At 41.3% G+C, this 12,601-nt stretch overlaps 1 protein-coding gene across 6 annotated transcripts in view; it reads left to right on the top strand.

The window, feature by feature from the left end:
- The window catches only part of PDIA5 (protein disulfide isomerase family A member 5), a 271,149-nt gene that overhangs the window by 57,534 nt on the left and 201,014 nt on the right, over nucleotides 1-12,601 (top strand). For 5 of the 6 annotated variants that reach the window (XR_009760542.1, XR_009760541.1, XM_061609087.1 and 2 more), the window contains one exon: nucleotides 5,358-5,445. The exons of the other annotated variant lie outside the window; for it this stretch is intronic. Coding sequence is in view for 3 of the 5 variants with exons in the window: in XM_061609087.1 (XP_061465071.1) it covers nucleotides 5,358-5,445 (88 nt within the window). In the remaining 2 variants the exon portion in view is untranslated. The remainder of the gene's footprint in view (nucleotides 1-5,357; nucleotides 5,446-12,601) is intronic. 6 annotated transcript variants of the gene reach the window in all.

Genomic DNA, 12,601 nt, shown 5'->3' with positions numbered 1-12,601 from the left:
TGCCCACCCACCCAGTCTCCTCCCTTCTCCTCCCCTCCCTGCCCCTCCACCAGGTCAGTGTTGGGCTATGACCTGGTAGACCAGAGTTCGAATCCCCACACAGCCATGAAGCTCACTGGGTGACGTTGGGCCAGTCACTGCCTCTCAGCCTCAGAGGAAGGCAATGGTAAAACCACCACTGAATAATTTTTACCATGAAAACCCTATTCATAGGGTCACCATAAGTCGGGATTGACTTGAAGGCAGTCCATTTCCATTTTGAAACACGATTGCACAGAAATAAATCCCATTGAACTCAAAAAGTATGCAACTGATCAAACCCACCCTGCCTCCAATCCCCTCACTCTCCCCTCTCCCCTCCCCCTCCAATCCACTCCCTCCCCCTCCCCATGGTCAGTTTTACCTATCTTAAGCATAATTGCATGGGAGTAAATACTATTGAACTCAATAAGCATGCAAATGATCAAACCTGCCCTCCCCTGCCCCTTCCTTTGCCCCTCCCCCTCCAATCCTCTCCTTCCCCCTCCCCCTCCTTCCACTCCCCTCTCTCCCCCTTTCTCCTTCCCTGTCCTCTCCCCTCCCCCTGCTCCTCACCCGTGGTCAGTTTTACCTATCCTAACCATGATTATTACATAGGAGTAAATCCCATTGAAATCAATACGCAGGCAAATGATCAGACCTGCTTTTCCACTCCTTCCCCTCTCCTCTGCCTTCCTCTTGGCCTCCCCTCTTCTTCCTCCTGCCCTCCCCTCTTCTTCCTCCTTCCCTGCCCACTCCAGCCATTCCTCCCTCCCCCTGTCAGTTTTACCTATCCTAAGCATGATTGCACGGGAGTAAATCCCACTGAACTCAATAAACATGCAAATGATCAAACCTGTCCTTCTCCCCTCTCCCTCCTTTCTGCACCTATCCCCCTTTCTCCCCTGTCTCCTTCTCCTCCCTTCCCCACCCCCTCTGGTCAGCTTCATCTATCATAAGCATGATTCCAGGGGAGTAAATCCCACTGTACTCAATAAGCATGCAGATCATCAATCCATTCTCGGCAAGCTTGCACAGGATCCCATTGCTTACCTCCCGGATTAAAAAGCAGAGAAATTCACTTGCAATCAGCCCAAATAATAGAAACAAGACATGTGCTGTGCTGATCTTGTTTTAGCAGGGAGGAAGCAACATTATTAAGACAGTTGACATAGTTCAGATAGTCACTTTAAATATGTCTGATTTCTTTTGCAATTTTAGTGAAGTTTCCTATAGGAAATCATTTCCTTTTGCTTCTATTTCTGTGAATATATAAAGTACAGCAACACTTTGCAAAATTTAGACTAGAAAGCTCCAAAAATAATTGTGGAATAATGGCACTAATTATTCTGCAGAATAGTCTCCAGTGGACATCAGGAGTGTTTCAGTTTACATAAGTTGGGAGTGGGAGATGAAATATATTCTAGCAAAATCTAGGTATGCTCTATATTTTTAATTTACTGTGCCCACCTTGCCTTAAATGAAGTGGTTTAAACATAGGAGGCTGAAGATATGAATCTTGGGCAGGCTTGTTGTTGTTGTTATGTGCCTCCAAGTCGACTACAACTTATGGCGACCCTATGAATCAGCGACCTCCAAGAGCATCTGTCATGAACCACCCTGTTCAAATCTTGTAAGTTCAGGTCTGTGGCTTCCTTTATGGAATCAATCCATCTCTTGTTTGGCCTTCCTCTTTTTCTACTCCCTTCTGTTTTTCCCAGCATTATGGTCTTTTCTAGTGAATCGTGTCTTCTCATTATGTGTTCAAAATATGATAACCTCATTTTCATCATTTTACCTTCTAGTGACACTTCTGGTTTAATTTGTTCTAACAACCAATTATTTATCATTTTTGCAGTTCATGGTATGCACAAAGCTCTCCTAGAACACCACATTTCAAATGAGTTGATTTTTCTCTGATCCGCTTTTTTCACTGTCCAACTTTCACATCCATACACAGAGATCGGGAATACCATGGTATGAATGATCCTGACTTTAGTGTTCAGTGATACATCTTTGCATTTGAGGACCTTTTCTAGTTCTCTCATAGCTGCCCTCCCCAGTCCTAGCCTTCTACTGATTTTTTGACTATTGTCTCCATTTTGGTTAATGACTGTGCCAAGATATTGATAATCCTTGACAAGTTCAATGTCCTCATTGTCAACTTTGACGTTACATAAATCTTCTGTTATCATTACTTTAGTCTTTTTGACGTTCAGCTGTAGTCCTGCTTTTGTGCTTTCCTCTTTAACTTTCATCAGAATTCATTTCAAATCATTACTGGCTTCTGCTAGTAGCATGGTATCGTCTGCATATCTTACATTATTGCTATTTCTCCCTCCAGTTTTCACACCTCCTTCATCTTGGTCCAATCCTGCTTTCCGTATGATATGTTCTGCGTACAGATTAAATAAATAGGGCGATAAAATACACCCCTATCTCACACCCTTTCTGATAGGGAACCAATCAGTTTCTCCATATTCTGTCCTTACAGTAGCCTCTTGTGCAGAATATAGGTTGCGCATCAGGACAATCAGATGTTATGCCACCCCATTTCTTTTAAAGCATTCCTTAGTTTTTCATGATCTACACAGTCAAAGGCTTTGCTGTAATCTATAAAGCACAGGGTGATTTTCATCTGAAATTCCTTGGTCCTTTCCATTATCCAACTTATGTTTGCGATATGATCTCTGGTGCCTCTTCCTTTTCTAAATCCAGCTTGGACGTCTGTCATTTCTCATTCCATATATGGTAAGAGCCTTTGTTGTAGAATCCTGAGCATTACTTTACTTGCATGGGATATTAAGGCAATAGTTTGATAATGACTGCATTCCCTGGGATCTCCTTTCTTTGGAATTGGGATGTATATGGAATGCTTCCAGTCTGTGGGCCATTGTTTAGTTTTCCATATTTCTTGACAAATGTTTGTCAAAATTTGGACAGATTCAGTCTCAGTAGCTTGTAGCAACTCTATTGGTATGCCATCTATTCCTGGTGATTTGTTTCTTCCAAGTATTTGAAGAGCAGCTTTCACCTTGCATTCTAAAATTTCTGGTTCTTCATCATATGGTTCCTCCGTGAATGAATCTGTCATCCTGGCATCTCTTTTATAGAGTTCTTCAGTGTATTGCTTCCATCTCCCTTTTATTTCATCTTGGTCAGTCAGTGTGTTCCTCTTGTTCTACACTTTTTGTTGTCCTCTTCTATTCCTATACAACAACTATTGTAATAGTTCTCTTTGTCCCTACATACTAGTCGCTGTATTGTTGCATTTAGGGTTCTGACTGTGTTTCTATCTCCTTTTGCTTTTGCTTGCCTTCTCTCTTTAACCATTTGAAGAGTTTCTTCAGTCATCCATTGAGGTCTTTCTCTCTTTTTAACTAGAGGTATTGTCTTTTTGCATTCTTCTCTGATAATGTCTCTGACTTCATTGCATAGTTTTTCTGGTTCTCTGTCAACTAAGTTTAAAGCCTCAAACCTGTTCCTTATTTGATCTTTATATGCTTCTGGGATGTTATTTAAATTGTATTTTGGCATTATGATTGCTTTGTTGGTCTTCTTTAGCTTTACTCTGATTTTTGATATGACCAGTTCATGATCTGTACCGCAGTCTGCTCCTGGTCCTGTTTTCGCAGAAAGTATGGAACTTCTCCCTCTTCTGCTACCAGTTATATAATCAATTTGATTCCTATATTGACCATTTGGTGATGTCCACGTGTACAGTCGTCTTTTCGGTTGTTCAAAAAATGTGTTCGCAAGAAACAACTTACTGGCTTCACATAATTCAATAAGTCTTTCTCCTGCTTCATTTCTCTCTCCTAGGCCCTATTTCCCCACAATTCCTAATTCTTCTCTGTTCCCTACTTTTGCATTCCAATCCCCCATGATTATCAGCACATCTTGTTTTGGAGTTTGATAAATTTCTTCCTGTACTTCTGCGTAAAATCTCTCCAATTCCTCTTCTTCTGCGTTTGCCCTTGGAGCATAGACTTGGATGATGGTTATGTTGATAAGTTTCCCGTTTAATCTCATTGATATCACTCGCTCAGACCTTGCGTTGTAGCTCCTAATTGCTCTTGCTACATCAATTCTCACTATTAAAGCAACCCCATTTCTTCTTAATTTCTCATTTCCTGCATAAGATATTTTGTAGTTGCCTGATTGTAAATGTCCCATTCCCGTCCATTTTAGTTCGCTCACACCAAGTATTGTAATGTGGATGCATTCCATTTCTTGCTTGACAATTTCTTTCCCTGGTTCATGCTTCTCACATTCCATGTTCCTATTGTGTGCGTCGTACTACTCCGGACTCTCCTTTCGCATCTGTGTGCATCAGCCTCTAGGCTTCCTTTCGGCTTTGACCCAGCTGCGTCATTAGTCACAGTGCTACTCATACTTTGTTCTTCCCCAGTAGCTCGGTGAGTGCCTTCTGACCTGGGGGTCTCATCTTCCAGCACTATCTCGTGTTGCATTTTGGATACTCTGTTCATAGGGTTTTCGTGGTAAGAGATATTCAGAAGTGGTTTACCATTGCCTTCCTCTGAGTTTGGATGCATCTTAGTCTGCATCTTCAACTTTGACCATTCCGCCTTGGGTGCCTCTGCTAGGAGCCTAGCCTCTTGGTCTAGACTCCTGACGGCATTGCTCTTAGCTTCTTCAGTAACATATTGTAATCAGTCTGACTTTACATCAAACTGCAGTTTCAGATTCAACTATTAATGCACCCACAATAGAAATAGAACATAAGCTCCAATTTGAAACACAAAAGGCTGTCTTCACCATAATATGACTCTGACCAATATTAAGGCTTTGAAATTAATAAAAATAAATTTGACACAGGTTTCTAGGGTGAATAATGAGAGAAATAAAAAATTTTAGATTAGATTCTCTGTAGAAACCATTGAAATGAAGCAAAGTAAGAACACCAATAAACATACAAAAAATTATTTCTCCATCTTTGGAGATGGCAGGTATTGCCACCACTCACCATATGCTCAGAGGCATGTTACCCAATTCTTCCAAGCTACACAGGAAGTGGATTGGACTGTGAAAGACCAACCCAAATGGTGTTTGCATTTTGACAACTTTGTAGGGCAGTCCAATATCTCAGAGAGGAGGTCAGGTCTCCTGCTCCCCTGGTGCATTCACTATAGCTGCCCAATTTCCCAACTTTTTAAAGTTTGATAGAAATATCTGTTGGCTATAGGTACGTTGTTAAACCGCAAGGTTTTTTGCCCATTAGTGAATACATAAATATAATACACAAACACACACACACACACATATATATGCACATATATATTTATATGTATATATATTTATATTACCTTCTCTTTCAGCGGCTGCTGCTGATACTTCATTCAGGTTATTGTCTGATGTAGCCCAAGCGGTGAAAGGCCGAGGTACTATATCATGGATAGATTGCAGGTATGTAATACCTTGTCCGTTATGTTGCCTTCCCTTCCCTTAACAAACAAGTATAAACAAACAAGTTTTGCTGTTGCTGCTGTGTAGTAAGGAGAAAATTTTGTCCTTTGTTCCCTGTGGCTTCCTATATCACTTTCAGCATGTCTAATTTCAATGTCCATATGTTTTGACACAGGTATTGTGTCGGGTAAGTGGCAGAAAATCACTTGCTACCATTCTGTGCAACACTACATAGCTACCACTTTCCACCCAGGCCCCATTCATTCAGAGAACTATACTTGGAGAGAGAGGTCAGGAGCTGGTCTGCTGCTTGATGTGCTCCTTCCTATTTTCTCCATGAGAAAAGAGTGAACATCTGAACTGGGGCAAAAGCCTGCGATTATCTCTTTTGTCCTGGGAGATTTAGATTACCTGTATTTGTCCATGGGTGACTAATGTGTGACCCTCCAGATGTTGCTGGACCCCAGTTCCCATCAGCCTCAGCCAGCATGGCCAATGGAGTGATGATGCAAGTTGTGGTACAACAGCATCCATCTCTTGTTTAAACTCTCAGGGGAAGCAGGGTTCTATATTCAAGTACATGTAGGATCTTTTAGTTTGGTTATTGGTTTCTCCCTCTGTGGTATAGTTTTTTTTTTGAACTGCTGTTAGCTTCTTCTAGGTTGTATATAATTTTAGGGGAGAAATATCATCTGAAGAGGTTCATCTCTAACCACTAAGTACATATTTGTGTATGCTTTAACATACCTCTGTGAGAGGACAGTCAGTGGTAAGGCACTGAACATTATATTACGACTTTACTTGCAATGTGGACAATTTCCTATGCTGCTGATCTTTATTATTTAACAACTTAGACTAATTTAGGTTTCATAATCTCCTTTCTAATTTCCTTCCAAAGCTAACTGTCTATTACATGGATGGAATTTCTTTTACCTGATGGTTTACTATAATTCATAATATACTTGGCATATCTACAGCCTTTAAGCTAGGCATTGCAAAGTGTTTTACAGATACTGTCTTAATGAAGAGTTGGTTAACTAGATGTTGTAGAATGCTACTCCCATTGTCCCTGTTCGCTAGCCATGGTGGCTGGGGATGATGATAGTTGGAGTCCACCAATATCTGGAGGACTACAGGTTAGCCATCCCTATCTAAACGAATTTTGCTGCATGTCACTTGTATGAGCTGCAAAAGTACTTTTATTGGAAAAGATAAATGGATGGCTCCAGAGTTGTTTGATCCCCAAAGCAGATTTGCTCTATTGATGTTTTGGATCTTGCATTGACCTCAAATTGCCTTGTTTATATTTAATTAAAAAAATTATATTTGATAATATTGTTTACATCTAGTGATGACTCTACTTGGGATACTGTGCAGGCTCTGTATTTATACTGCTAATTGTTATGTATGCTGCAAACACTTGCCATTTTACAGAAACAACACTGGAAATGATCATAGCCTGATTGATCCAGTGGGCTGTAGCTTTTTGGACAAATTTCAAAGTGCTAGACTCAAGTTTCAACTTGTCTGCAGGTTTCTTTTCTTTTTTTTGTCCTATGCTCTAATTCCATTTTTGGGCTGATTCCCAGGAGACCAGGAACAGTCTCCATTCTCTCTTTCGTTTGGTACAAGTGAACAGTCTGCTTTGGCTTTGCACCATTCACGTTTGTAGCTTTTACTCCTCTGCAAGGTGGATTATGTTTAGTCAAGTCAAGTGAGGCTTATCCCAGGAGGGTTCCCTCCCCTGCTCTTTTTTCTAGAGTGATATCACTTTAATGGACAGAGGCATTCTGGGAAGCCTTAATCCTCTGTGTAACTTTGGAATCAAACCTTCAAAGGGGCTGTTGATACATCTTGGGAAACACTAATTCTTTCCCAAAACATAATAGCATGCTGGAATTCATTGGCTCTCTTGCATGAGATGTCCTTGCAGAAATGGCTAAATCTACTGAAAGCTTTAAATTGCTTGTGTGTTTGTATGTTTAAATGATAAGCAGGATCTGAATTATAATCAGGAGAATTGTGCTGCAAATCAAAACATGATCTGTGTTTACATCAGGTTTTGGGCTTGGTTGTTTTTTTGCGGGGAGGGTTGCTTGCACTTTTGGTTGTTTTTTTAAATTTATCTAGTTGTTATTTTGCAAGTGGTTAGAGTGTTGGACTACGACCTGGGACACCAGGGTTTGAATCCTCACACAGCCATGAAGCTCACTGAGTGACCTTGGGCCAGTCACTGCCTCTCAGCCTCAGAGGAAGGCAATGGTAAACCCCCTCTTAATACCGCTTACCACGAAAACCCTATTCATAGGGTCGCTATAAGTCGGAATCGACTTGAAGGCAGTACATTTACATTTTACTTTGCAAGGTTTCTCAAGAGATGATATCTTCATTCTGCTCATGCTTACCCCACCCCTGCTGCAAAGCATAGAAAGGTCTTGGTGTGTCTTTCTGTCACTGGCCCCAGGAGACTTAGTTTTATTGCTCTGAAAAAAAAAAGAGCTTTATCAGAACTGCTTCAGAGAGAGGGAGGAAGACAGATCCTTCCATTGCAAGCACATCTTGTAGCTCCTTCATGAATCCTAAGGCTGAAGGGAAGGAACAAATTACATAGATGTTGGGGGAGATTTTACTTCATAGGCTCAATTTGTTTGACAAATATTGACAAGAAATAGTTTATTTGGCAGCAATGTTCTCCTTTCCTTGTAGCAGAGATTTGATTTTTTTTTCGGCTTTACTTTTCATATCACACTGTATAGCGAGTTTTCTGAAAGGGGGAAAATGTGTGTGTTGGTAAGGCTGACAGGCATGCTGTGCTGTGGCTGCTGCCTTCTGCTCTCCCTGCAGCAATGACAGCTCTGCCTTTTATGAAATTGGCTGTGTTTTGTTTCTTATAGCTACTGTTTTGCTCCTGACTTGGGAGAAAGCAAGATGTTGCCCCAGCTGTAGATGATGATTACATTTTATTATCTCTTTGTTGATCCCAACATTGTCCATGGGGCTGTTCTCAAAATGCCTGCTTATCATGTAATGGCAGTGTTCACCGTGAAGTAAATCCAGTTGTACCACTATTTTTTTCTTGGTGTTCATTAGGAAATATTTATGGGCATAATTCTTGGGATTCCTCTGTATTTTGCAAGGTGCGACAATCCCACCACTGCTCATGTTCTTAGGTTAAGTCAAGTGCAGGCAAAATATGGTTAGCAGCCTGAATCTTGTCTGTGTAGGCCACTGTTCAGAAGGATCCCTTTCACCACTGCTTTTCTATAGAAAGGTTTGTCCTGTGTCAGCAATTGAACCTGGAAGAAAGACTTTGTAGGCCACAAGATGGGCATACATTAACCATGGTTTTGCACAGTATACACAAGCAGGAGCCACCACAGAAAGCCTCGAGCTCACACATTCTCTACTTCCCTCTTCTCCTCCCATGTGACTGCACAAGAGAGTTTTGAAGCTTCTGTTTTTGGTTAACCACAGTTTCCCGTCTTGTCCAGACCTAGAACTGTGGTTAACATTAACTATGGTTAGTGTGATGTGTGAATGGGCCAATTAATGCATTGCTGGACCCTTGGTCATTGCATTAAAGAATGCCAGTTTGCCTAGTATGATAATGACACACATATACACGAGGGGGGAGCCTTTGATTGGATCCAGTAGGACTCTTATGTTTTTATGCTTTGTCTTGTTGAAGATAGCGTCAAACTATTTGATATTACAGATGTTGATTTTTCCATCCCTGAAGAGAAGTAAGGTCCATTAAAAAAAAGTTTTGAAATGTTACACATGGCAAACTGTACAAGTTTGAGAATCCCATGCGTGCAGGCCTTTTAAGTTAGAACGCACAAGTGCACTTAACATTGTACTCAGTGAATATCTCTTTCATGCATGGTAAACAAATGTTTCTGGTGGACCCTTTAAAAGCCAGTTTCAATTTGGAGCCCTTAATTATACATTGCTTCACTTGGTCTGCCCTCAGCTAGAGACAGATGAATCATTCTATTATCAGTCAGTGTCAATTTCGCATGTGTTCATTCATAATTAGGTTCTGTCCTGTTTCTGTGTTAATGTATGTTTTTTTTAAATCAATATTTGTATTTAAATACTTTATCTAAATTTTTATATTTTATGTATGCATTGTACATATTTTATCTCAATGTATGCATTTCCAAACCTACTTAATCCTGCAATAAGCATTCTGTAACACATTTTTGTGCATTTTTTTTAGTCTGGAACTATCTAGGAAATTTTGAAGAAGGGCCAAGTCTGAAGGATAAGTACATTTGATCTGCACTTTATATATTTATTTTTATATTTATATACTCCAAAGAGCTCAAGGTGGCATCTAAACATGATTTTATCTTCACAACAACCTTGTGAGGTAGGTTAGGCTGATAGTTGGTGACTAGCCCAAGGTCGCCCAGTGAGCTAAATGGCTGAGTGGGGATTTGAACCCTGGTTTCCAAGTCCTAGTCTGACCTGCTCACACTATACCACACTGGCTCTCAATTAATTGATGACTCCCATTCACCTGGGAAATGCATGTCAGGTCAATTTATGTTGAAATTAAGATAAATCAAATTCCTCAAGCATGCCTACCTCTAGCAGGAATGGGCAATCTGTGGCCCCTCCAGATGTTGCTGGACTCCAATTCCCATCATTCTTGACCATTGGCTATACTGGGTGCGGCTGATGAGAGTTGGAGTCCAACAACATTTGGAGGACCACAGGCTCCCCAGCCCTGCCCTATAGGAGATTAAAATGATTTTAATGCTAGGTTTAAATTTGAACATAAGTCCCACCTACTATTTCATGTTGGTAGAATCCTTGTTTAAAAGAGGGAGGAATTACCTAATTTCTCAGAGGCATGACGAGGCAATAAGATCATTAAAAGTGACCACTTTTCTCCTCTCTTCTCCACAATACAATTGCACTCTGTGTAATTAGCACAAAGCAAGTTCAGTTAAGAAGACCCTCAAATGATGTGACAGCAGCATCCCCATGTTTTAATTAGAGATCGCTTGCCAAAGTGTCTGATGTTTGGATGATTTACAGAGTAGGAGATGTTGGAATATTGAATTAATAATGTCTGGCAAGATTCAGAGTGATTTCAGATATCTACTTTTATTTGTTTGTCAGTTTTAAACAGAATGTCACCTTTATATTGTGGAAGATCCAGTGCATCAGGTCTAGATTAGAAATGAAAGGCTTATTACTGGGGCTGGAGGTGCAATTCGTAATTGCAATTCTGTAAAGTTTCAAGCAGTCAATGTGTGCATAACAATAAGCGGGTTTTTCTCTGGCCCAGAGGAAAACTGGTGCATGAAGCACACTATGTACATTCCAAGTTTTACTCAGGTTTGTGTCTTGGAGAAATTTTTTTAAAGCTTTCTTGTGTCAAAATGGGTAATTGTTGCTGTTAATTCAATAATATACAGAAAATTCTAAAATCTAATATTGGTTGTAAATAATGTATTGAACGCATAGCACTGAAAAACTTTGGATTTTATTTTAGGAATTAGGTCTGCTGATAGGAGAGTTCTTCACTGTGTTTAGTGAAGGCTTCAGGGGACGGTAGAATCCCTTACTGCTTTCCCTGAGGTGTTTCAAGTAGAGGGCAACATCTAGTGCAGGCTTCTCCAATCTGGTGTGCCTTCCAGATGTTGTTGAACCTCCAGCTCCCATCAGCCCCAGCTGGCATAGCTAATGAAAATGACACCAGATTGGGAAAGGGTGATTTAGAGTTTGGGGTGGTCCATTTAGAAGGGTCCATCATTTCTCTTGGAATTGATTAGAAGAGGCTGTGTCAAAGGAACCATGAGTAGGAATATGAAAGCTAGAAAGGTTAAGATTAGCAAATTAAATTGGCATGTTTGTGATTTTGTTCTGTTGAGAGCATTCTTCTAAAAATCAGTTGACTGTCATTATAGTCCTTGTGTACTGAGGGGAACCTTTGTGGCTTTGTGAAAATAAATCTGATTTTAACCACTTTGAAGTTTTGAATAGACTTAACATTTCATAAAACTCAATCTTCCTATTCCTGCATCTTTAGTTGGGATTCTTTGGTCTAGGACAGGAAAGGGAAACCTGTGGCACTCCAGATGTTTCTTGGCTACAGCTCCCATAATTCCTGACTTTTGGCCATGATGGTTGGGACTGCTGGAGTCCAACAACGTGGAGGGCTGCACGTTCTCCGCTCCTGGTCTAGGACTTAAGCCAGTTGTATAGCCAATCTCACAAATCTAGTTTCAGTGAGAGCTTAGTCTGGTCTGCAAAGCAGGTGAAGCTGTTGATGAAATAGACTGTTATGTCTAATTGAATTTGTCTTCTTGTTTCTGTCTACAGCTTATTAACGTTTGATCCATTTCCAGTTTATGAAAAGTGCCAAAACAAATGCATTTTTCCTTTCTCTGCAAGCATTGTTCATCCCAGCAAGCCCCACTTTCAGCAGAGAGCTGCATCTTTACATGTAGGGTAGGTAGGTAAGACTTGGCCAAAATGACCTCACAGGCCAAATGAGGAGAATCCGGTAGACCTAATCAGGGCCGGTTCTAAAGGGTGGCCAGGTTGGGCACTGGCCCGAGGGCCCCGGAGCTACAGGAGCCCCTGAGGGGCCCTCCGCTCCCCTTCCATGATCCGCACTCCCCATGCCCCCCACTTATTCGTCAGCCGGCTTTTTAGCATTGCCCTTAATGAAGATGGCGGCTGCAGCTTCTCTAAGGTACTGAAGCCGCTGCCGCCATCTTAGTTGATGGCAGAGATGTGCGCATGTAGCACGCACGTATGCCATCAACAAAGATGGTGGCGGAGGCTTCATTTCCCTTAGGGAAACTGCAGCCGCCATCTTCATTAAGGGCAATGGTAAAGACTAGACAGGTAGGGGGGCCATGGGGGGCGCGTGGGGGGGCTGTGTATGCGCACGTATGTGTGCGCATGCACACCCACCCACCGGGGGTCAGAGCAAGCTGATGCCCAAGGGCCCCCACATGCCTGGAGCCGGCCCTGGACCTAATTCTCACTGCTTCTGCAAAAGCTGTTTTGTGTGCATGTGGCTGGTTTTAAAAAAATCTGAAGCTTTGTGGTGGTGGTTTGAGGATTCCACTACAATTGGAATCCTAACTGCAAATCTGGATAATGGTTGACCACACCACCATAAACTTTA

The sequence above is a fragment of the Rhineura floridana genome, chromosome 2 (genome assembly GCF_030035675.1).
Source record: "Rhineura floridana isolate rRhiFlo1 chromosome 2, rRhiFlo1.hap2, whole genome shotgun sequence".
Classification (NCBI taxonomy): domain Eukaryota; kingdom Metazoa; phylum Chordata; class Lepidosauria; order Squamata; family Rhineuridae; genus Rhineura; species Rhineura floridana.
This window is presented reverse-complemented; position numbering and strand designations above follow the sequence as displayed.